At 39.5% G+C, this 26,539-nt stretch overlaps 2 protein-coding genes across 3 annotated transcripts in view; one reads left to right on the forward strand and one right to left on the reverse strand.

The window, feature by feature from the left end:
- The window catches only part of ITGBL1 (integrin subunit beta like 1), a 128,353-nt gene extending 123,228 nt beyond the window's left edge, over nt 1-5,125 (reverse strand). For both annotated transcript variants that reach the window (XM_036390869.1, XM_036390878.1), the window contains exons 1-2: nt 4,710-5,125; nt 3,221-3,432 (exon numbers count right to left, since the gene is read on the reverse strand). In XM_036390869.1, coding sequence (XP_036246762.1) covers nt 3,221-3,432; nt 4,710-4,783 — 286 coding nt within the window. In that variant the 5' untranslated portion in view covers nt 4,784-5,125. The remainder of the gene's footprint in view (nt 1-3,220; nt 3,433-4,709) is intronic.
- Nucleotides 5,126-13,636: 8,511 nt separating this feature from the next.
- NALCN (sodium leak channel, non-selective) overlaps nt 13,637-26,539 on the forward strand; it is a 226,998-nt gene continuing 214,095 nt past the window's right edge. The window contains exons 1-3 of the mRNA XM_036406770.2: nt 13,637-13,905; nt 23,624-23,770; nt 26,075-26,257. Of these exons, the coding sequence (XP_036262663.1) occupies nt 23,663-23,770; nt 26,075-26,257 (291 nt within the window). The 5' untranslated portion in view covers nt 13,637-13,905; nt 23,624-23,662. The remainder of the gene's footprint in view (nt 13,906-23,623; nt 23,771-26,074; nt 26,258-26,539) is intronic.

The following is a 26,539-nucleotide window of genomic DNA, read 5'->3' on the forward strand; positions in this document are numbered from 1 at the left end:
ACAAGTATATTGTCTCTTCTGAATGAAGCATAAATCTTTTGGGGATCTGATTGTTTTTTATTCAGTCTGCCTCCTCTTAGCTCATCTCCCTGAATATCGGTAACAAAAGACAAAATAAAGATGTCCCTGACATTGCAAAAAGAATGACAGGACAGTATCTACTTGATTTCCTCTACACCCCATGATACATAAAGCAAATAAAAAGGTCAGGAGGAGGACTGGAGACTTAGTGATTCAGATCGCACACAGTACTTGTTTTCTCTCTTCTTTGTTTCTGACTCCATGAGGGATCACCTGTTACTTTATCAATCCCAGTGGGATAAAAGGCAAGAAAATTATTTGAACTCCCTCTAAAGCACCTGGAATCATAATGGGAGAGAAATACAGCAAAGTCTCAAGGGAAAATAAAAGGACAGCAACATTTAAATCTGTTCTTCTTCATTACTCATGGCATAATCTCTTTCCCATTTTTATAAAAGGTTTATTAGAAAAAGCAAATCAATCAGATGGATAGCTGACATTTTCTTTACCTTCAGGCCTTCTCTCTCCAGAATACAATTGTTCAATAACTGGTGCAGAAAGAGGATCTGACACAGAAAGTGCCTTTAAGATAATGAGCTGCATATTGAGCAACTTAATCTTTTGTTCAGCTTGGGACATGCAAGGGAAGTGGAGGTATGTCTGAGTTGACTGGCAGGGAAACACAGCTATCTTTGGCATTCGTGACTCAAACAACTCCGCCTGTCCATCTCTGAATATGAACATCACTGGTGATCAGACATCAGTCACTTGAAAAAGGACTCACTCTGGCAGCTTGAAAAGTAGCGTGTTTTAAACAGCATTAGCCTCAAATACCATGCCTTTCTAGAGGGATGTTGAAAGAGTGTCTAGAAGTTCTCCATGTTGTACCAGCCAGCAGTTACTGCTGTTGCCTATGTCAGGAGAGATCCACAATTAAAAGGGACAGCAAATATCAAAATAAAAATATGAAAAAAAAAATTAAAGCAGGAAACAGATATAGAACTGCAGAAAGACATTATGGCTATTCACTAGAGGAAACACAATTTCATCATTAAGTCAAAAAATGGCCCAAAAATGCAAAGAAAGAGAAATATGTCATGCACTGAAAATTGGCCTGGTGATGTAATGTTAAGAAACATTACTGGATGCAGTTCACTGAATAGCTGGGTAAGGGAAAATATTATTCATACAACTTAAGTTCCAGTCTCTTGCCTAGAGTTATCCTAGATCTGACCTTCTTCTCTATGCTCCCTTCCTCCCACATACATACAATTTCAGTGACTAAAAACATGGTGGAAAAATGAAGAGGGCAACAAGCACAGCCTGAAAGGAGGTGCTTCACCAACTGGATCCCAGCTCTGGAGGAGTTACCTGGGGCTGCTCTCCTGCATTGCTGGGCAGCCCTGGACTACAACAAAGTCAGCTGGATTTTTAGCATAATAGTCGATAAGCCCAAACGAAGAAAGCTAAACTCCTGTACCCTTCACAGTTGTTTTCCTCCCCAGGACTTTGTACTGAATTTTTTACTACTTTTTTTTTTTTTCCAGAAGAGAGAATTCAAATTATCTCACATCTCAGTGATAACATGGTAACACGGCTTCAATACTCCAGCTAGGAGTGACAAAGTGACAAGTACAGAAAATCGTTTTTAAAAAAACATTTAATCACTTAGCATTCACATCTTTGAACTGCAGCATGAAGTGCTACCCAAAAGCTAAATATTGTTAAGAGATCTCTTGGCTCTGTTTATTCTGTGAGCACACTATACCACCAAAGACCTTTAAAAACTTGCAGCCACTGTTCATGATATTAACAGGAACATGATGGTGGAATTTACAGTAGAATACTAAAATTGAAGGCGCTTTCAGTTTCCCTTTATGCAATTAACCCAGCAGCAACAGCAAGCACTTTGAAATAACAGTACCAATCAAAAAATTGATGTTTGGGACAGCAAAGCAGTGAAAGGCTATGATATTTCTTATGTAGGGGGATTTAATACTGCTTACTGCAGAGTCTATGAATCAGTTTCTCTACAGAACTCTAAAGCCACAGGTGCCAAATACAAATCTTTTTCTCATAATCCCATTCTTGGTCTTTTCATGTTATTACTGGACTTCCTGCATAAATTGTTGCTAAAGTAAGTTTGGTCCTTTTTCCTACAGAATTTGCCAAACCAAATGCTGGAATGCATTTGTATTGTCCTCTTACTAGAAGAATTTCTGTAACATTCCCATTGACCTAATTGCAGGTTTTGGCCTGAAAAGATGACACGTTTCTGTGAATCTGGTAAAGCTGTTGAAACGGGGATAGTAGAAATGAAGTACCCTTCTGGCCCCTTTCATCAAGCTCCAGGCTGAATCCCCTTAGGAATGTGATGGCATTTCTTTTCCCTGCTTTTTTCTAAAATCCTATTCTAAGCTGCTTAAAAAAAAAAAAAAAGAAAGAAAAAAAGAAAAAAAGATGAAAATCTGACCAAAATAACCCAGAAACTTAAGTAAAGACAGCTGGAAAGATGAAAGAGCGATAATGCTTAGATGTAAACCAAGCGACATGTTCCAACAACTGGAAGGAACTAAATTTGTCCCAGAAATGTATGTTATTAAAGAATACAGTGTCAGCGGGGAAATCCCTGAAACCACAATACAATTACATTGTTTTAAGTCTTTATTTGGAAAGTATTATCATTACTTAGAGAAAAACAGAGTTTTCATGTTTATATAGCAAATATGAGTGTGGTACATCTTACAGTAAGTCTTTTTTTTTATAGCAGAAGAAAAAAATAATAGTCACTGGACAAAACTGATTCTTTGTAAATAGTTTAAAGCCAGGGTAGATACCATAAACCATCATTAGGCAAGCAATTCAAATGAAGAAATATATAAAAATGTGATCAATATTACATACTATATTAGACTTAAAATATAGTTTGCAGAGCCTCCAACCTAAAGCAACTTCTGCTTTTGCCCCTGATGCAGATCAATCTTGCTCAAAGCTAAGTCCCATTTTATGGCAGACACAGTGCCTGTAACTTCCATCCTTTAATCTGGTAAAATCCTTGGATGTGCCCACAATTCCATTTAGAGTCACGTTTCAGGGACCCATATATAATCATGTCTCCACTGTATCAGTGTGCTGTGTTCCTGGTTTTAATATATACTCCTAATTTCTTAAACTTCTGTCACCATCAGGGCTTCCTTACCTGTGCAGATTTTCCCGTCGTAGGTCTCGCACACCCAGTCGTGGCACTCACAGAGGGGACCGTAGTATTTGCCAGACTCGGTCACTTGGCAGATGCAGACTCCACACTCACACCTGCCTCTGTCACTGCACAGCTTCCCCCCTGGGACACGGCACCTGAGCTCCGACTCAGCCTGGGACAGCCGGCAGGAAGCAGGGATACCCAAAGCGCTCCTGTGCGGGACAGCAAACTGAATGAGCTGTGGTCAAAGCCGGGGCTGCAGCTCAGAGCCAGTGAGAGCTTGGCTCATTTCAGACCACCCTCCTGTCACTGGCTTCAGTCAATACCCAGAATATTGTTCTTACCACCTCTTCAGCTATGGCTGCAAATTATTACTTGTCTCAAATCACCCAGTTTTCTTTGTTTTCATCAGAAACCTCATTGCTACCCGCAAGAATGCTTATACTTTATTTTACTTACCTTTTTAACTACATTGGCCTCATCTACTTTCCCATCAGGCACATATACACAGACACTTAGGGTTTGATTATCCATCATGAACCATTTTGATCTTAATTACTTCAAAAAGTTTAGAGATGCCATATACATCCAAACATCTGGGTAGCATAACAGGAATATATATCATACAGCACACTTAAGGTTGATTCTAATAAAATATGTTTGCCAAAGTAATCCTTCTGGTTGTCAGACATATATGATCCATGCTTCCAATGGAAGAGGAAACCAAAGTAATTGTGGCTTTCCACACAATATTGTAGGTTCTGGCTGTGGTTTTGGTAAAGGCAGCAAAATCCAATTCTAGATCCGTACATTTGCAGCTCTGCATGCAATTGTACCATGCACCAGAGCATGTGGGGATCACGACTTTCAGCACATACTCAGGGAAAATCACACTTTGGCTCATCAGGACCTGAATCATAGGAAAAACATAGGCAATCATAGGACTGCTTAGGCCAAAAACAGGTCTTCACAATGCTAAGGAATACTGAAGATGGAGATGAAAAGAACCTGCCCTTCTCAGATAGCAGATTTTGCAAGGCTCTGGCGCAAAGGAGGCACTGGCCTCAGGAATCAGTGTGTGCTGGCTGTGGTGGAGGTGGAGAGTGAAGGGCAGCGCACCTCACTGTGCCCCCACACCAAAGTGCAGCAATAAGCAGGGTTCTGTGGTTAGGGTGTTTGCTCCACTCAGGCAGCAGAATCTGGGGAGTGTGGGTGTAAAGAGTTATCACTAGCCAGCTCTTCTCCCTTCACTGCTTTCAGTGTGCATTTTGGGCATCAAATGCATCGTTGCCAGTAACTCTGCAGTCTGCACATGCCCTTACCTACTGAGGCTCCCAGTGACTCGGAGTGCTTCCCTCAGCGTCACCTTTAAGGAGGCAGAGGAAGAGCCAACAAAGTGCTCCACCGCTCCCTCCGCAAGCCCAGCTTCCACACTCCGGGCACCTCAAAATCAGCCGCCCCCCCCGTGAGAGCTGAGAGCCGCACTTACCGCAGGGCCGGGGGCCCGGCCGGCAGCGCGGGGCCCAGCAGCAGCAGCAGCCCCAGCAGCCCCGGTGCGAGCATGCTGCGAGCTGTGCCGAGCGCACCTGGCGCGGACGGACGGGCGGACAGACGGGCGGACGGACGGGCGGACAGAGGCAGCAGGCGCGCGGAGAGCTGCGCGCTGGACAAGCCCGGCTCCAGCGCTGCTCCCGCCGTGCTGCAGTGGCTCTGATTAGCTGCCTGGAAGCGGGATTTGGGCAGCGCTCTGGGAAGGAGGCCGGTGCCAAACCCCGAAGTTTACAGTCTAGGCAGGGAAGTAATTAGAAACAGTTGCGCAGCCAGATGGTTTATTTTGATGTTTTAAAAGTGGCCCGTTCACAGATGTGAACGAACTGTCTCATTCTCAAAGTAGAGGCACCGTAAGTATTTGAGGTATGTGTATCCCCCTGTCCTTTGACAGACGGCTGCTTGGGATAATCTGTGAAACTTGTGCCGACCGGGAGACAGGAGCGGCGCTCCCCAGCTGCAGCATCCCTGCCTGCCTGCTGGAGCACCTCCCTGGCGCCTGCCTCCCCAGGTCCGTCCCTTCCCTCCTTAGCCTGAGGTCACCTGCTGACGTCACAGCGCCGTGCGACACTGCAGGCTGCCGACCCGCACCAGCATGACTGACTGCACATTAAAAGTATTATTAGTTTGCCATTTCCTAATGCCTTATTAAAACACAGTCCAATACTTCATCTCAGCAGTGGGAGATTTTTGAATTGCTTTAAAACTAAGCTAAAAGGAAGGATAGTCTCTCCAAATGAATCAACTTTGGCAGATATGGCCACGTGCTCTTTATGCTGCAGAAAAGTTTTAGATCCCTCTAGCTGTCCTGGGAATTTGCTGTTTGCCTGATGCCTCCCTGGGATGGAAAGCTTTTAAAGAAATAAACTTTGACCACAAAAGAAGATAAGTTATAGGTGTCCTAGTCTGCACACACACACACATGCATTTTTAAAGCAGGCAGCTGAAAGAAGGTTTCACTGGTTTTGATGCCTGTATTGGAGATTAAAGCCCTCAGTACCTTCCTCAGAATGAAAAACTCTTGTTTTAATTTCATATTAAGTATCTAAAATACCACAGATTATACTGTTCCAGAAAACATCTTAAGATTTAGTTAAAATTCTGACTCAGAGGCTGCCGTTCCTATGAGTTTAAGTGGGTGTCTTACATTTTACATAGTGAACTCAAGGCTGCAATTCACAGCATTCCTGCTACCATAACTAGTTCTGCTAGTTATATTTCTGCATTTCTGCAAAAAAAAAAAAAAAAGCATCAAGCATTTGACTTTGTTCTGCTGGCCTTATATATGACAAAAGAACCTTTAAAATCTAGTTTGGGGCCTGTTTTCGGTCAAGTGCCCACTTAACTGGAGGATAAAACTTTATCGAAATTCAAAAGAAGAGATTGGACAAAATCTGCTCTTGCATATTTGTTAACATATATTATTAGTCCCTGAAGATATACAGGTTAAAGGAAAAAATTATTCCAATGGACTATTAAAACACAAGACTTTTGTCATATTTTAGTAAGTTATGTTGAAATTGTGAAGTGCAACTGCCTACCCTTAGTGTACTACCTTCTTTATGACACGTAACTTTACCTTAAGATACAAGCAAGGAGAATTAGGATGTAGAAAAATCTAAAAGCCCCACATACAGCTGTTGCAAACCAAATCTACTTTTTACCAGTTTTGTCGCCCTTTATAGTGTATTTCATATTGCAAGTGTGTTAAAATGTTTTCTCAAGCAACACAAATCATAAAAATCCTGTATTGAGTGATCTGTTGGCTTCAGTCCTGTGAATGTTTACAGTCCTGCTAATCCCATGCGTTTGACTTACTTTGATGAATCTAGTGAAAAGGGAAGTAATATTGGCAGGCAAATCAATAAATATTTATTTCTGACAGTCCTTGAACTTTGAAGTCCATGCTTAATGCAGCATTATGTGTTCTATCTGTGTGATAGTTTTTGAAATGTATTTATAATGCTGCAGTAAAAAAATATTCATAAATTAAGACCCTTTGGATTACAGAAAAGAGCACTTTTAAGAACAATGTGATTGTCAAAAATTGTACTGCCTGAAGTCTCAATTTAGAGAAGAATAAAGAGAAAGCTTTGCATTTTAAACAATAGTAATTCCCTTTTAGCACTAAATTTATCTTTAATCCACAACTTTAAAGGCTGCCATCTGTTCATCTTCCTCCTTTTTCCCTGAGCAGACTGTTGCTGACAGGTATTCAGAAGACTTTCAAGCAGACTACAAACTATAACTTCATATGTACAGGGAGAAGACATTCACCATGGTATGATGAACTTATCACTGTCTTATTTTTTTTACATCTGTCATGTTTTGAAGAAATACACACCTTTTTGCTGTGGACTTTTCAAATTTGGAGAAGGCATACTTATACAGTCGAAGGATGCAATATTCGAAATGTGTATCTAGAGCTTAAACTTCATAAATGCTTTCATGTGTACCTGTCTCTAATACAATATCTCAGTGCTCCCTTAATAGATTTTGACCTTTTCTTAGATTATTTTTTAATCATTTAAGCCTAGAATATTTTTATGCATGCATGTATAAACATGCGTAAAGTGTGTATATACATATTTATATATACATATATATGATGTGTATGTATTCAGGAGCTAATTGGCTTCCAAACAGGCTGTAAATTCAATTTAAAAGGAGTCAGTCTCTTTCTAAATGGGAACCCGACATGTTGTCTTGAAAACTGTTCACTTCCTTTCAGCCACTCCTGTACACAACCCTAAGGAACTTTTTCTCTACTGGATAACATACACCTACAAGAAGAACAGCAGTTGTAAAACGCAACTTTTCCTAAGTATTGGAGTTTCATACTAAGGCTCTATACATGCAGGGTGCTTGGTAAATGTATAGTTTACAAGTGGTAATGCCACTTCTTGCAGAATAAAGGTAGAAAAAAGAAAGTCAACTTATTGCTGATGAGGAGAAGCTGGAACACACCTGCTAATACTAAACAGCCACTTCAAAATAGGCAACAGGTTTAAATAATACTTGTCAGACTTAAAATTACTTCAAATAAAGACATGTAATTAAAAAATAGGTGGTGTTAAGCACACTTACACTTGAACCTCATTTTTAAAGTGTTTCCCTGTTACTGTTCTTCATAAAAGTTTGCAGGATTAGGTAGAGAGATAAGGATAATCTCTAATCTTTTCCCTGCAATTTTATTGACCAGCAGAGGAATCAGTAAGGTAATTTCCTATCCAAACTGGTGAAGGCTATTTTTGTGATTTCATAGTCTTCTGAACTGTGTAAAAACTAAGCTGCAAGCCTGGGAGTAAAACAAGATAATTCATAGGCAGTGATTTCTTTTTTAAAGGCAAACAATATCTTAACTTTAATTTTGCCAGAATTGTTTTTATAATAAATCAAATAAGAATAATATTTTTTAAAAAGGGGAAAAAAGGATAAAGCTATTTTACTCTAAGAGTGGCCTCATCCTGGAGCAGAATGCTCAGCAATGTTCACCCCTGGACATAGTCAAAAGCCATCTGGACAGGGTTTGAACAACGTGCTTTAGGCTGTCCTGCTCTGGGCAGATAGGGTAGACTAGGCCATCTCCAGAGATCCTTTCCAACCTCAAATATTCCATAATATTCCATAATTCTATGACGCTGATGGCATAATTTGCTATTGAATTAGGTTTGATTCAGTATGGAGAGGCAGATGGACTCTGTCAACTCCTTTATTACAGCCTTTGTTACAGTGAACATTTTAATTTTGTTGTCACTTAATAAAGCTATCAGCTTTGCAAAATACATTCCATGCCATTCTTAAGGATTTTCTTTTTAAGAAAACAAATCAAAATGCACATAAAGTGAACAGTTTAAGCTTTAAAAAATGGAAACCATCAAAATCTGTCAAATATTCCTCCCGGGTTTCCATTGAAGCCATTTTAGTAGCAGCATGGGTTTGTAAGAGTGGAGACTGAAGCATTCAAATGTAGAGGCATTCAGTTACATCAAAATTTTCTAAAATTAACCAGAAGTTGAAAATCCCACATATCAAGCAATTAGTGTTTCTCCATAAAATGTGGAACGAGGAGAATTTTAAGTGTCCAGTGATTCTTCTTTAAGTGTCCAGTGAAAAATATACAATCACTAAACTAGGTGGCTGTAAAGATCTAATGCAAACCACTTTAATAGCCATGAAGCAAAAAGTTAACTAAAATCTGTCTGAATTGAAGAGTTCAGAAATGCATGCAACTGTTGAGAGTCATCGCTGTGCTGGTCAATGCCATCCCTGGAAGGGAGCAGGAGACAGACTACACCAGAACTGCACAGAACTGAAAACCTTGTGTTAATTTTGCTGACATGACATGGAATCTGGGACAGCTGATGGTATCACACAGGGAATACAAATAGCTTTTGGAGTTACAGGATCAAGGTTAGAACAAGATAAAAGCTGAGCTGGTCTGAATGTAGCTGGCCCAAACAGTACAGAGTATAAGCTACCCAAACAGTTCATAGGCCAACATTAATCAAGATGTTATTTTGTTATACTCTAGGGTAAAACCTTAGTTTACTCCTTCATGCCTCAGTTGAAACTTTAAATAGCTGGTAGGTCTTTTGTCTTTTGTTTTGCTCAGTGTTTGCTAGTGAATTCCCCTACACAGCAATAATACCCTGCTTTTACAGAGGCTTTAAGGAAGAAGAAAATATTTCAGCATGATCTTGCAAGAAAGCCCAGCAACAACAGTGCATTTTAAAAGACAGTCTACTGTGTTCTTAACTATTTAGCATTTATTTCAGAAAGCAATTAAAGCTCTGTCATAAGCTGAGATAACAGTAATAGTGAAGACCCCAAGAAAGGAAATAAAAGGCATAAAATTTTTCACCATAAATTATTACTTTATGTTCAATTTGTGCCTTATTTCTCAAAGGAACAAGGTTTCTTGATGTTGGGAGTCTTCAAAAATCCGAAACAGTGTGAAAGACTATCTTGTTTGTGATCCTTTTAGCTAGTTTCTTGAATAAGTTATAATGAAGGATCATTCTCATCATTTTGATCAAAGAGCTGTTCCTCAGGACAGCAAATTTAAAAAATGGATGCTGCTGACTTCTTCAGGGCAGAACTGTAGTAACTTAGGTTGAGTGCCTAAATTAAACACATGCACACCAGATTCTCCAGGGCAACAGCAACCATCTTGTATGGCTTCAATGCTCTGTCTTGCACTGCTTGCTGTTAAACCAAACATGAAGAAGAGACAGAAATTAAGAAAAAGGAAGCGTGGGAAAACACTGTACCTACTGAAAGCAAACTAATTCTACAGTTAGCAGTGGACTTCAGACTCTCCTTGAGATGTGAAATTAAGAAAACCATACTCCATGTCCTTTATTATAGTTGATCAATGTTGACACATCACAGACACTCAAGAATGACAGTTTTTAACCCATCCCAATCAAAGTTACTCATGAGCATTTACTGAGTTTCTCTTGCTGTCACTTGCCTGATGTTGCTCTGTGACCATTTCTGTTACGGTTACAGGCTTCTGAGTGAAACCACCAGGAACCAGAGCCATAAAGGGATAGGTGGAAGCAAACTGGGCTGCTCAGCTCATCTGATTCACGTGGGGCCCCAATAACACCAGGGTGCTGCTCAGCATGTGCAGAGCAGGACTTCAGACTATGGGAGAAATTTGTGGTAACCACCATTAAGATGACTAAGGACTTGGGCACCCTGAGGCTAAAGAGCAACAGGCAGGAATTTAGCAGGTTTTGACTTGTATCCTATGCCAAAATGATTATTAAATCTTACTTTGGGTCTGAAGTTTAATTCTGAATTGCTAAATGATATTTTGTGACCTTTTTTAAAAGCTCAAGCATAATTTCAAAATTAATATTTCATGAATTCTTTTAGTAATTGTAGACAGTCTGAAATCTGATCAAGTTCTGTGCTCTTTCATAAGTGGTAAATCAAATTCCAACAATGGCAATCCCAGTAAGATCAGCTCTTTGGGATGTTGTTAAAATTTGTTTACATTACTCTTCAGCTATTTAACAGATACTTAGGGAAAGTAAGGACAATAAAGCAAATAAAGTTCAAATAAATTCAGAAATAAAACCAGGGCTTGAGAGAATTTGACTTGAATCCAAATTCTGTAAGGAAACATGTAGAATAAATAGATGCTTTGAATTCCTCCCCCCACCACGTTTTTTTGGGGTTTCTTTTTGGTTGTTTCCAGATTATGTTACAGAAATGAAAGTTACAGGTAAGATTGAAAATTCTCCCCTTGAATACTCAATGCAAGTCCCCAGAATTTTCTTCTAAATGGACATTCTGCCATGGCCAATTTCAAACATGTGTTGAAGTTTGAAGGATGAATAGGGAAATTCCTTTATCTGGTCTTGATTTGTAGAGATGAGAGGTAAATCTTTACTAAGAAATATCTTTCCTTTTGACCTATTTAACATTACTGTAAAGTAATGTGGTAAGATTAACTCCCAAATTCTGTCTTTATGTTTATGGCTTGCTTTGTAGGTCAGTGTGAATTTCCTAAATCAGAATTAAAACAGACTTCAGCCCTAAATATTAGACATTGTTACAGACTTTAAAGGACTAACAGGTTTTTTGCAAAATTATATCAAGTTTTTAATATATATTTAAGTTTTATCCTCACATGCCTCCTATACACCACTCAAGTATGAAAATGTTCATGCTTTTCAGATGTGTGCCACATCTGAAAGTAAATTTGTGGTTAAATAGCAAAGCAAGAAAGGGCTTTTCCTTGCAAACAGAAGACCTTCATCGTCTGCACAATTCTGTGAATGGAAGACTACTGTTTCACCTTTGCACACAGGCAGCTACATCAAGGTATCAAGGGCTAAACCTTTCTTCCAGCATTAGCATCATCTGATGCCAGTTGTGCTCAAGACAGGCTGTCAGAGAGAATCCAGTCTTCTGCTGAAAGTGTGGGTTCCCATTAGCAGCTTGTGCTCCACAGAGTAAGGGCAGGTAGTAACAATATGTTACCTAACACAACACCAAAAGTGCCAAATACATAAGGAAACACGTATTCCATCTAATACAAACCACATGTAGGGAAATGAATCCCTTCTTTTTGGGAACTCATTAAACAGTATCTAAATTACTGCAGCATATCTTGAACCCCCCTCCAACACATGACAGATGCTAATACATGAATTCAGTATTGGCAGGCCTTGGCAGGCCACCAAGGAGGTTGGAACTGGAGCACGTGCTCCATGAGGAGAGGCTGAAGGAGCTTGGCTTTTTCAGCCTGAAGGAAGGATGGCTTTGGGGGCACCTAGGAGCAGTCTGCCAGATTCTATGAGGAAGCCGTCAAGAGGACAAAGCTGGGCAATTCCCAAGGGTGCATTGCAGGAGGAGAGACTGCTGACAAGGGAGGGTCCAAAAAAAAATCTTTCGGCATGAGGACGGTCCATTACAGAAACAAGCTTACCAGGGAGGCTGTGCAGTGTCTGTCTTGGGAGGCTTTCAAGACCCAACTGGATAAAGCCCTGAGCAAGCTGGTGTGATCTCATCTCTGAGTCTGGTTTAAGCAGATCAGTCAGACCAGATGGCCTCCTGAGGTCCCTTCCAACTGGAAAATTGTTCTATCGAGAGTTATTTTTCAGAGGCCAGTATATCCATAGGAAAAATGTTACACAAAGTCACATCCGCTGGCAAATGTTGATTTCTTTTGTTTAGATATAGCTGCAACATCTCACTGTTTGCAACTGTCAGTTTTCATTTATGAGATGCTATCACCAACAGCAAAATGCTGCCTAGCAACTTATTCCAAATAATGAAATGTTAAGTGGGGAGGAAGAGACAAAATAGGAAGAGTATTATTTGTCAGCACATTTATTCTTAAATTGTTTTGCTTTACAAATTTTTTCTCATGAAACATCAGCTGACTGCTATCAAAAACTGCAAACACTAAAATTAGGTGCTTAAATTCACTGGAATTGCTAATGCTGGTAATACATGTAAGTACTGCTGGCAGGACTGCATCTGTAATCCTGAGGCCAACTCCTAACTGGCTTATTAGTTTTGGTTGCCAGCATCAAATAGATATAATTTAAAGGAACCTAATACAATTTATGCCATACACTTTCCTTCAGCTTTCTGGGGTATTTTGCTAAGGGCTTTGTCTTTTGAATCTTATTCCACATCTCTACCATCTCCAGAAAGTTATAGGATCACATTCCCCACCATACATTTTCATTTAAACATAAATTTTCCACAAATTTACTTTTTTTTTTTCTTATTTGTGCAAGAAGATAAAATACAGATTGGAACATGTCAACCTGATTTACAGAAACAATTTTCCAAGTATTTCTTCATCTGTTTATTTGTGGTATCTTTTCCATACAATCATTTAGGCTGGAAAGACCCCTAAGACCATCTCGTCCAACAAGTGAAGATATTTTAATGATTTTTTTTTCCCTGTGGAGCTCGAGACTGGGCTTTACCATGGCCCTTCAGTAATATGAAAATTAACTAGACCACCCAGTGAAGTCGGGGCAAAGAAGTGCACCAGCACTATAAAAAGGCCTAAGGTGTACAAATAGGGTTTCTTACCAAAATAAATCACCTATCCTAGCACTTGAAGAGCATAATGAATAAAATGAAAAACAAACCCCAAACCAACCAAGACACAAAAAGGCTGAAGCCCGAACTAGAGCCCTACCAAACTGCCGCAGCAAGTGGCGCCCCGGCGGGCGCTGCTGCTGGCAGAGCGCAGTGCGGGCTCCGGCCCGTGCCGGGCACCCCTCGTGTGTTTCGGGGCGCAGCGAGCACAGTTCCGAGCCGCTGTGGCGGTGTTCTGCGAGACGGGACCGCCGCGGGGATCACCCCCGGCGGCGGGGTCGCTAAGCCACCTCTCTTCGCAGCCGGGTTCGTGAGCACGGCGGGGGTCTGTTTGTTCCGAGGCGCCCGTGCGCGGTCGGCAACGTCTCCTCCGCACCTGCTCCCTCCCCGCCCGCCCCCGCCGCCGTTGCCGAGAGACTGAAAGCGGCCGCCGCCGGGCGGGCCCCGCCGCCCCGATCCATCGCGGAGAGGGCGGCGTGCGAGGCTGGCACAGCACCGCAACGCCCGCACACCCGCGGGGGCCGCTCCCGACCGCGCCATGAAGGGAGATGCTGGCGGTAGGTCGGAGGCGGCGGGCGCGGCTCGCTCCCGCAGCGCGGTGGGGCCCCGCGCCTCCCCGCCCCCCTCCACGGCCCCTCGGTGCCGGCGGCCGCCGCGGCTGTGCCGGGAACGCTGGCGGCTCCCAGGGAAGGGACGGGCGCGGCCAGAGGCCCGCCTGGCTCCGCGGCAGGGGGAAGGGGCGGCGGCGCCCTCCGCATCGCCCGCCCCGGCCGTCCTTCCCGCGCGGTGGGAGGGGGCGCTCCGGGCCGGCGCCGCCGGCCTCCCCCGGGGCCCTCCGCAGCCTCGTCGCTGAGGCAGAGCGGGGCCGTGCGGCCAACAGGCCTCTTCGGGGGGCACTCATTTCATGGGGTGCCTGGGGATGGGCACGGGGATGGGCACCGCGGAGAGTTCCCTCAGGGGCTGCGGGCTTGGCGTGGTTGGAGGGAGCCATGTACCCAGGCCTGGGCTAAATCTATTTAACGTGCAGTGTCAGTGGTTCGTACATCGAATAGAGGTGCTTAATATTTTTTTGTTATTGACATCTTTTTGTTTTAGTACTCTCAGTAAAATCTGAGACGCATTTCGAGAAAGGATTAAGGTTTCTTAATGTGCAAACGTGCCTTTTAAGTCAGCTATGATTTGGTAGGTTAACCGTTGTTGCATCCAGGCAAATATTTACACCGAGGAAACGCTAACTAAATGCTGTTTGAGTCTTTTGTGTTTGTCTTAAGCATCATCAATTTCCTGGTTCATTTTATTGTTTGTTTTCATTTCCTTTCCCAGTAGCCCCATTCCACCTGCCCTTTGAGTGATCAACAGAGAAATGATACATATTAACAATGAACTATCCTCTGCGGCTTGAATCGCAAAAGCTGAAGTTTCTTAACTTCAGGAAGAGGATGAGAAATCACATTTCTTCGAGTTGGTCTAACTGGATGCTAGAAGTCTCCAGCTGTCTTCAATTATTTACATATACCTTTGGAGACTTGTAGGAACAGTTGGATTTGTTTTCAATTGGTGCATTGTTGTTTTGTTCGTTTTGGTTTGGTTTTGGTTTTGGCTTTTTTTTTTTTTTTATCGTTTGAGCTTGGTAACTCTCAAAACTGCAACAATTTGTGCTTTAGTCTTCCTGTTTGGTGCATCTGTTTTATATTAATCTGAAATGTCGTCCCCATCACAGTTCATTGAGCTATACCACCTGGAAATATAACTTACTCTGTTTTGACTTATTTCCAGCTCCAGGATACTACTGGTACCATGAGCACTGTGTAGATCTGTTTGGCATTCATCCAAACCTATCTTTGAGTCAAATACATTTTGTGTCTTAAACCTTCACAGTAGAAGATGAGTACTATCACACTGTGTTGTAGGGAGTAATGGGCTGCTGGACCTGGCCCTAGAAGACTTCTACAGATGAGAATGTCTGGTTGAGGCATGAGTAGCTCATGATGAGACAGAGCTGGTTCTGGCTTCTGGGGAGGTTGGTTTCTTCCCCACCTGCCTAGGTATTTAGGAGTTCAGTCTGTTACAAATAAGATGTCCGATGTGTTTTTGAGTAAACTAGAGGTGTTGCATTCAAAAATAATTTTTACTGCGTTATTAATAGAATGCTTCCATGGTTGGATCTTCTGTAGGTTTTGAACACAAAATCTTCTGGGGATAAAGAGCAAAGTCAGCCTAATGTGAGTGTTACAGGTTGAATCATATTTTCTTTCCCTTTCAACCTTTCTCTCTTCTCCCTTTCATTACCTTCATAGCATCTTTTATTTCAACTGAAGTTTCCTGGATTGGTTAAAAACTGATATACATCTTGCTTTGCAAAATACCAGTCCTAAATTACAGTTGCAAATTTTCTTGATTCTGCTAGGTAATATCTTTTTCCTTTCTCTATTTTCTGTGATATTTTCATCTTTTATCATTGTTTTTGTTTTGTTTTGTTTTTCCCTTCATGGTGAGGACAATCAAGTAGTGAAACAAGTTGCTCAAAAAACCTTCTTTGCTGGAGATTTTCAAGACCACACTGGAGTAGCCTGAGTAAACTGCAATAGCCTGGGCTGTCACCAGAGTTGATAATGCTTGAGCAGGAGATATGATTGGAGACCTTCTGAGATCATAGAACCAAGTTATGGTTTGGATTGTAAGGGACCTTAAAGATCATCTAGTTCCAGCCCCACTGCTCTGGGCAGGGACAGCTTCCATTAGACAAGACTGCTCAAAGCCCTATCCAGCCTGGCCTTGAGTACTGACAGGGATGGGACATCCACAGCTTCTCTGGGAAACCTGTTCCTGTGCCTCACCACCCTCATAGTAAAGAATTTCTTTCTAATATCTAATCTAAACTTATCACTATATATCCTTGTGAAAAGTCCCTCCCCAGGGACTGTAACACCCTTTAGGTACTGGAAAACTGCTCTAAGGTCTCCCTGGAGAAAGCTCCAGGCCAAACAGCTCCAACTCTCTCAGCCTATCTTCATAGGAGAGGTGCTCCAGCCCGTCTTTGTGGCCTCCTCTGGATTAATTCCAACAGATCAATGTCTTGTGTTGCACATCCTGGAACTGGGCCCCTGGAAAACCTAGATGGAATCTCACAAGAGCAGAGTTGAGGTCCTTCCAACTTGAACTGGCTTATGATTCTATGAGCTCAGTTTTCCTTTCTTTTTTTCTTCCCTCCAAAATAAAGCATTTGCATTCAGTACATAAAGTACCAGAGGTTATGGTGTCACTTCTAGGAACTGCCCTGCAGCAAGGGCATGTCAGTTAGTTTGTTTCAAAGGGAAGATAAGAGGGTACGAAAAGAAAAAGTCCTAATTCTGTTTTCAGGACTTCAAGTTTAAGATATATAGGCATTAGATTTTTTTGCTGGCAGTTTCTTAAAGGATAGAAAAGAAAGAATTTGGCAAGGAAAGATGATCTAGAATATTTCAGTTTCTTTAATAATTATTTTAGCAAAAAATGTAATAAATCTAAAAGAGTATAACAACCATTTATTTTAATTTTCATGTATTTAAATAGTGAGAAGATGGATATACAAGGTTCTAGCATGTAATTAATGATACAACAAAATCCCAGAAACATTAAATAATCACTTAAGCAGGCATGCTGCCAACCATCTGCCTACAGAGAAGCTCCTTTCCACCCGTGTATCATTCTGGGAAGGAATCCCTTCTTTAAACCTTGAAAAATTGATCCACAGCACTCAGAGCATGTTACTGAATGTGGGATATTGTAAAGAAAGGATGGGTTGCTCCTTGAATCCACTCAATCAATGACACGGTACTGCCTGTCCCCTTACGTTCACAAAGGGTTAAACACATTTTCCACCTGGACATGGGTTATGCTGCAAAAGAAGATTCCAGAACACTGCTCTCTGGTTTTAACCAGCATGATTCTTACTAAGGTTGTTGCTATGTGTCTTTTTGTCAGCAATGGGCTCGTGTATTTATATAAATCACACTGCAGTTGACTGATCTTAGGTCAGCAAATGGTGGGGAGGTAGCTCACAGTCCAAGCGAACTTTCAGAGTAAACCAGCTGTTAAACTGTGCAAATGTATTTGGGAAGGAAATACATTGCCATTGGTGTTTTCTATGTATTTTATATTTTATATGATTACTGTTCATTCAGTGGCCATCATTATGTTTCAGCATTTTATCAGCCATTCTGACAGTTTAATTGTAGAACTTGGAAAGCTATTGTGTTATCCAGTCATGCCAACAACTAGCCTGTTATGGGGAGGTGGAGGGTGCTCACCAGTCTTGGTTTCCACTGAAAAGCAAAAGCTGGCTACTTGTACAGGGAAGTAGCTGCTTCATGCTTGGATGTGTTCCACCTTTGGGATACATGGGGAGTTGGGACTTAGAAATGTGAGAGTGTACCTGCTCTTCACTACAAAGATGACTTTGGTGTACCTGGATCTCTATTTTGTATGTAAAAGAAGTGTAGTGGAATGTGATATAAGAATCATTTTAAAAATCATCTTCAGTTGTTCTGGCTTTTTTTTTTTTTTTTTTTTTTTACTCAACCAAATCTCTTAATTAAGAAAATATGGAAAAGCTAAGCAATTCCATTTGAAATTTAAAAAGTTCTGTTTGTGGCTGCATCACTTCACAGTGTGTGTGTAGTTTCTTCAAAATTGTATATTGCAGATGTTAGAAGGGTTAAAGTAAAGAGAACAAAATTATGTTACAGTAGCAGTAGACTCTATATCTGACTCACAAGAGATCTGCCTTTGTATGCAATGAGATATTTGATTCTGCTTGCTGGGTGTTATTTTGGTGACATCTGAGAGTAAGAATTTATATGTAAAAAATAAATATTGTAAGAGCATTGTCCTTAGCTGATAAGAAGGCAAAACACAGGAAGTGTGTTGTGAGTGAAGAGCTGAAGTGTGAACACCTGCCTGTTTTCAGACTAGATGTTCTTACATTGGCAGCCTCAAGCAATTTTTAAACTTTTCTCAGTTTTGAACCTCAGTCCTTGTATTTTTGGTCTGGGATCCTGTTAGTAAGTACAATATTACATCAGTCATTCTTTCCTACATCTATCCAAATGATTTGAAAATTTGAATGTAACTATTTTTAGAATATTTCCTTCAGTGCACCTTCTTTGTGAGGAAGCAACTTTCTTTTTAGTAAATACTAAAATTTGGTCTGTTATTAGCAGTATATCATGCTTAAATAACAAAGAGATCTTTCAGAACATTTCATCAGATACAATAGTGATACCACACGGAGAAAAAATACTGAAATAAGCTCTTACTTGAAATTAGTTATGAGTTAATAGCATCTGTGGCAGCATGTGCCTTGTGATTGTATCTACTGGAATACTGTCTTTACCCTTCTGAAATAAATATATCTATACTGTTGTGGATGCAGCTTGCTCACTTCAGATTTTTGCTACATGAAAACAAAGGCTGAAATGCCATTTAACTGTACCCATACCCACAATCAGGGATGGAAGAAGCTGTGGATGCAAGGAGCAGGCAATAGAGAAACAGTGTCAATTTGCAAAGAAGGAAAGGGGAAGGCTATTGATGAAAGAATGGGAACAGTACATTTTTCCTATAACCGTGTAATGCATACTGAAGTTAAGAGCAATCAATTTCTTTAAGGTAACCTGTACTTTGGGGGTTTTTTAATGTATAGTATGGAAATGGGGTTTTGTCATCATGCTATGTGTACGGGTGTTCACATCATCTTCCTGTCACCTGTTTTAGTTCTCACATTTGTAATTATTGTCTTGAAGTGTGTGCCACATTCTGTGTCCCTGCTCTGGGAGAAGTTGGAAGCAGAGTTGACATTTTCAAAGAGAAAATTGAAGAGAATGCTCGTAGGTGGCCTGCCTTGGGAGGACCTTCAGGCAGTGCTCACATGATCTTAGGTGACAAAGTCAATAGGCAGTGAGAAAAAAGTATGTTGAAAGCCAGGCATTCCAAGGATTTGTCTGACTTTTGAATTCTCTCTCCATAAGTTGTAGAAATATCTGCTTTGTTTTCCTGTTGATATTTCTGTGAAGTAATTTTTCAGCTGCCTTCTTTATCAGCCAGAGCCTTTATAAGCATGTTTTCCTGACTTTGTGATAGAGATCTTTTGAGCAGATTATGCTATATACAGTGAGCTTGCTTTATAAGCAAGACTCAGATTTCTCAGCTTTTGATGTTGTGGAGGATCAGCTACTTTTTAAAATTTGTCTTTTGATTTTTTTAGGAACTGCATATTTCCAGCAGAAGGAGTGTCTTGCACTTAGTGGGAATATTGCAAACTGGGTTATATCTTCTTCTAACTCTTTTTTTTTCCCAAGTGCACAGTGGGTCTTATGTTCACCCCAACCATTGTCCTGGCATACTTTCATTTCAGCAGAAGCTGCAAATTTAGTGGGTGGGGGTGGTTTAGAAAGTGTAGAGGTTGCAGAACATGCCTGCAAGTTCAGTGATAGAAAGGAAGAGAACAAGGCTACCTTAATGGATCTGAGAGGCTCAGAGAGTGAGTAATTTTCTGTTTAGTTTTATTCCTTTTAATTTGCCTTTTCTTCTAAAAATAGAAGAAAAATTTAAAACACAGTACATTGCTCCCTGAAAGGTTGACACCTGCAATGTGAATTTTCATTGCTACTATGAAGAAGGTACTGCAAAGAAATGAGAAGTGGTTGTAGCCCCAAAACTCAATGGTATTTTCCTGTCTTAAGAGCCTGTCTTCACCCCGCACCCAGTATGTCTTAAAAACACTGCAGCTAGAAATACATCCTAGGGAATGTATTTAGCCTTTCACATTAATAACAGGTTGTGATCAAAGAAAGACCTAATGACGTATGTCGGAATCAATGCAGGAACTGCAGGGGTGGATTTGTATCAGGGTTAGGGAGGGCCACATCCTCCCCATTGGTACAGCTTGGTGCAGTGCTCGCTGCGTGTCGCATGCTGGAAGGAGTTCATGCAAAGCTCCCTTTCTCTTCATCCTTCAGCTGGTTCCTCCCTGAAGAAACAAGTGCAAAAGGGAATAGTAGTCCAAGGGTTAAAATCCTTTACATACATGGCAGAGTTCCAAAACTGCAGCACATGCAAAAGTGTGTGTTCCCTGGTAAACTAAAAGTAGTGAGAAGAGCAAAAACAGTTGCATAAAAGTTTGAAAGCAACTATGCTCTAGTTTGAATAATCTTGCTAAAGACCATTTACAAAATATTATTCATCTGTCATCTTCATTCTGAATTTTTGTGTGCATTTCTGGTCATTTCAAGTAGAGAAGTAAGCAAGCTGGTTCTTTTATTCCATAACATTTCCTCCCTTCCATTTGGTTTTATATACATGGAGATTTGTTTATTCAAAGCTGCCTCTTAAAAATAAGAATTCTAATCTCTTTAGTCACAACACTGATTAGCTGAGTTGGTCAGAGCATGGTGCTACTAATGCCAAAGCTGTGGGTTTGATATCTATATGTGCCAGTCACTTAAGAGTTGGACTTGATGATCCTTCTGGGTCCCTTCCAACTCAGAATATTCTGTGATTTCTGTCATTTTACTACGTGAACTGAATCCATTATGGACATCTATTATGAACATCTAAAGTTCATGTTATTTTCTGTGCCTGGACCAATTAAAAATTACTTGAACAAAGAAAGAGGCACTGGGTAAAAGGATAAGTGGGAATTTTATTAGAAGGGTACGGCTAATCTTCCTACACATCAAACATATAAATAAGCAATACTGAGAAAAGCATAAAAACAACATAGTCTTTCTAATAGACTGTTTATAATTATTTGCTTTTTTTTTACCTAAATGGACATAGCTTGTTATTTAGACCATCATTTATTTAAAAATAATCTGCAATTGGCTAAACAAAAAATCAGTTTTTCCTATCCTGAACCTTTTCTCATAATTATTGATTGCACTTATCGAATTAATTCTCTGTTTACTGCTACATCTTTTCTTAAAAGCTTACTAGAGCACGGTAATAGCCATTACCAGAAATAGTAAATATAAAATTATTATTTTGTTATTTCACTGATTAGCTTTTGAGTAACAATTTCCAAGGAACATACTTGTAAGAAACATTTTAGGCAGTGTTTTTCCCCCTAAGTTTTTGGGAAATGAAGCTCCCAAGGCATTGCAGTAACTTCTTATTACTATGCTAAATAAAGCCATTTGAAGGTTTCATGCCCTCAAAAAGCACACCAGCAGCTCTGAGACTTGAAGCATTTCTGGTTGTGCTTTGGTCTAAATAGAGAAAAAAGGTTAATCTATTACACTGGGAAATAAATAGGAGAAAATGGAAAAAAAATGCTTAAGAGGAGAAAGTAGTGAATTCGGTTACAAAACAAAAGTAGAACATGAAGTTTGAGCATGAACATGGAGAGAGCATGCAACCTCTGTGAATATTATTTCATTCTTCATTTGTTAGAGAAGGGTTATTAATATATAATATTAACTTTACAGTGTTTGCATGTGTTTAGTGACAGCTTACCAGTTTTACTTAAGCTAAGATTGCTGTGAATGACCATTTAAAATGAAAACAGGTGTCAGAAATTATCACTTATTTTGTGCCTTTAGATTATTTCTTTTTATTTTTAAAAATCAGTTGTTTCATAATGTCAGCTCCTCCAGCTGGGAACATCAGTACAGGACCTCAGCCCCGTTACTGTGTGCTGAGTACAAAGACCAGTGGTTCAGACTTGCTTTTACAGAGACAGGAACCAACCTCTTGAATCTGAAAGAGAATACAGAGCAGGGGTAGACTTTGAGGGAATTGGAATTAGATTAAGGGTTTACATTTGCCATAACAGCTAGAAAGAAGAGACAGAAAAGATGCAAGCATAATGTTTGGACATGAAGCAGCAGCCCATGAGATTTAAAAGGCCAGCTGAGACCAAGCACATAAGCACTTCTGCAGTCTGAGCCCACTATTGCCTCCAGCTTAATCGAGCACAGTGTTCCCTGCATTCATGTTAGAGAATGTGTCATTGTGATACTTGTGGCTGTAATTACCAGGGCTTGTAGTGACAGGACGAGGGAGCAACAGAGTTAAACTGGAAAAGGGAAGATTCAGGGTAGACATAAGGAAAAAATTCTTTACAATGAAAGTGGTGAGACGTACAAACAAGCTGTTCAGAGAAGTTGTGGTAGCCCTATCATTGAAAAGTAGATAGGGCTTTCAGCAACCTGATCTAGTGAAAGATATCCCTGCCCATGGCAGGGGAGTTGGGTTAGATTATCTTTAAAGGTTACTTTGAGCTCAAACCATTCTATGATTCTATCTTAAACTAGTTTTGACAAACTTTTGGTTGTCACAGGGCATTGTCACCTGCAAACAGTTGGTCCAAAGTAAAGGTCCAGAACAACATCCCAAGATCTTGCTTTCTTCCTCCCCCTACTTTGCTGGGAAACAAAAAAAAAAAGGTCTCTCAGGGGTTCTATTCATGAACAATAGAATTGTATTTCAAGGGCAGATAATTACTTCTCAGAAGACTGCATCTTCCTCATCTGCTTGGATTTGTTTAGACTCTGGGATCCATGAACTGTGTCTGTGGGAAAGTCAATACTAAGCTCTAACTCAACCTTACAGCTCTCATGGCATGTCCCTTAGTTGTGGCTCACATGGCTGAGCATACAGAAGGCTTAGTCAGTGCCATCCATGCAGGAATGGCCAGACGCAGCCTGACCTTGTGGAAACAACATGTTTTCATCAGAGACAGACAACTTTCTGGCTGTCGGATAGATAATTGTTAACATCAAAAAAAGTATTAGAAAAATACTTTAGAAAATACTTATTAGAAAAACAATGTTAATTGCAAAAAGGCTCTTCTGATTTCAGTAAATAACATTAACATCTATTGGCTGCTTAACATTGCCCGTTTGCCTTTGGCATGTTGGGATTTATCTTAGCCTAGTGTAATAAATGGAAATGTCACCATTTAATTAAATGGCTCCAGGTCAAATTCATCCAGTGTTTACTCTGTGTTGAAGTTCACAGCAATAGAATTCTTTGCATATTTTCAGAACAAATTCTCTGTCAGTGTTGCTAAATTTCTGGTAATAGTTTGTGTTGCATAGCTTTGTGTAATTTTTTGGTAAACTAACGAGTGTCATGTCAGTGATTTATATTTAATAAAATCAATATCCTATTAGTCAGTAAGTACAAAAGAAGTGTGCATGAAAACAAAATGCTTTAGGTTGTTTATAAAACAGTTTAAAATGCTTTGTAAAACTGCTGAAGTGAATTAATGTTTTCTGTCTTTTTTTCACCAAGGAGGTTTCATGATTATAGATAAGAGAAGTTAACTTCAGGATGCTAAAAAGGAAACAGAGTTCAAGGGTGGAAGCCCAGCCAGTTACAGATTTTGGTCCTGATGAATCTTTGTCAGACAATGCAGATATTCTATGGATTAACAAACCAGTAGGTATCTCTTTCTGTAATTACTAATTTTAAGTGAAGTGTAAGTTGAATTGTTGAAATATGACTTCCACAAAAATTCAGAATTAGATATTAGTCAGAAAATAGTTTTGAACTATAGTTGCATTGCGTACCAGTTAAATTTTTGAAAAACATGAAAGACTAAACAAAATAGTTTCTTTTGGCTATTCCAAAATTAGGGATGATCAAGCAGTATTTTCCAACCAGTTCATCTGATTGATTCTTTTAAAACAGCCATCCTTTCAAGGTTTCTGGTTCCTAACATGTTTGTTTAAATTACAAGTTAATAAAAAATTAGCTTTTGAAAAGGATATTAAAAGGAGGATTTCGTTGCTCAAGTGGTAGCCATCAATAAGCACTTTGGATTTTCAAATATCTCCTTTTAAAACATTTATGAACATAAAAGTGTTGTTATTTTGGTTGTTTATTTTGAAGTACAGCTCTCATTTTTCTCATACCATGTTTTAACCTAAAACCTGCCTTGAGAAAAAGAGAGGTGTAAAAGTGTCTGGCAACTTGAAACTGGGGAAAATTTCATTAGGAGTGGAGTTATTAATAGACTGTACAGTATTAAGAAAATGTCTTTACCATGTAACTATATTTGTTATGAATTAATTATTTATTCAGGAGTGAGCATGGATTCAGGATTCCAATATTGTGAATAATTTCTGGTTTTGCAGAGAAGACATTTTCACATTTCTCTTAGTGTATAATTTTTTACTTTTTTAAAGCAGGAAGTAAAATATTCTGAAATAATACCTGTTGCTATCATTGCATTCATTTAAGAAAAACATCATCTCATTTGTAGCAAGGATGCCAGATCTCCTCAGCTTTGCTGCTGAGTTTTAACACCTAAAACTATTTAGCATGAATTAATATATGGCTGTTGTCTTGTCAGTTATTTAAGTAGAGTGTTTGTATTGGCTGCTGTAATAAACTCAAAATGTCATTGCAGATAAATATATGATGGATATTCACCTACATTTCTCATCACACAACGCACGAGGTTCTCATGGAATAATTTTTCTTTGTCATGATGATGGACTACTTGTATATTGCTTAGTGTTTGTAATGCTGGCACTTTACTGTGTTAGAGAACAAGTTTTGTATACTTATGTTAATTGTTTCAGTTGAAACAAGGTTCAAAACAAAGTGGATGTTAAAGGGATGGTGGAGATCATTCATAAGGTGCATTCTGCTTCTAAATGATTAATCTGAGCTCAGAGTATGCAAATGATAGAACTATTCAATTCATATCATTAGATCAGATATCATTAGATTTAAGTGAGTGAACAGTGAGTGTTAAATTGGGTAGCTGTCTTTTGGATATCAAAAGGTCTGAGGTACATTGTAAATGAGTCTAGAATTTTTCCCTAGATGAAAAATTTTGATAAATATACTTCAGGTTTTTTTGTTTAAAGATTTTTTTCTTGATGAAGTATCTTTTCCTTTTTGTTACAATAGGTAAGACCTTACTAAATATGATTCATTATACTTGCCTGACTTCAAGATGTTTCAGTCATATTTTGATTTAAAAGGAAAAAATCCAACCCTAAACCTCCATATTGATGCATTCTGCATTTTAGTTACTTGTCCCTCTCTGACTGGCAATGAGGAGTGGAACTGAGTCCTAATTAGTAATAGAAATGAACTGTTCTCCTATAGCAACAAAACTTGATTGGAGCAAAAGTGAATCCTGAAAGAAGTAGCTGTCTGTGATATAGTCTCTTTTATATTTGTTCTTTTTATATTTATTATTTTCATAATCAGAAGGTAGCTTTGAGTCCTGTGACTCTCATTTATTTTTTCTGAGTTGTGAACAGATTTAAAAATAATTTCTTCTTAAGTGGTGAACTAAAATTTTCCACCAATATTTTATTTAATCCATCCTCCAAACTTCAACTAATTCTACCTATTGTCTACCCATAAATTTGATGGGTTGCCATTTGAAAAGAAATTGAATTACAAGTGCCACAAAGTAGAAATGATAGAATCCTTATTCTCAGTTTCTTGGCTCTTAATCCATGTTTTCTGACTTATACAACCTCACTAACTAACTAATAAAAGTATATACATGTCTATGTATGTATAAGTAATTTAGGAGTGCTTACTTTTGGTTGAAGACCTTTTATATGTGGATTGTGATGTAAAATGACACAGACATGGGTTTACAAAAGACTGCCAGGATAAGATATGGAAACTAAATATTTGAGGGTTTTTTGAACATCAAAGCAATCTTGTAATATCTCCTGTTTGGGTTTTGTTTGTTTTTATTTTTTTCTTCAGTGGGTGCACTCTTTACTACGAATTTGTGCCATCATCAGTGTTATTTCTGTGTGTATGAACACTCCAAAAACCTTCGAGCATTATCCGCCTCTCCAGTATGTGACATTTGCTCTTGATACTCTGTTGATGTTTCTTTACACTGCAGAGATGATAGCAAAAATGCATATCCGTGGGATAGTTAAGGTAAGCATTTAAACAGTATTCTCTGTGTGCTTCCAGTGATCTGAATGTATGCTAATAACATTTGGTATTTGTTTTTTAACTTGCCAGCTCTTCTTGCTATGATTGTTTTTAACTGCAGGCAACACCATGGCGTATAAACTGAAAAGACAGATGGATAAAGATGTAGCTTTACTGCATATTTAATCCCCCCAAAATGTAATGCAAGCATTCATAGTAAAGGTTTCCTATTAAGAAAACAGATAGTTTAATTTTATTAATAGAAAGAATTAAAGGAAAAATAAG

This window comes from Molothrus ater, chromosome 2 (assembly GCF_012460135.2).
Source record: "Molothrus ater isolate BHLD 08-10-18 breed brown headed cowbird chromosome 2, BPBGC_Mater_1.1, whole genome shotgun sequence".
Classification (NCBI taxonomy): Eukaryota; Metazoa; Chordata; class Aves; order Passeriformes; family Icteridae; genus Molothrus; species Molothrus ater.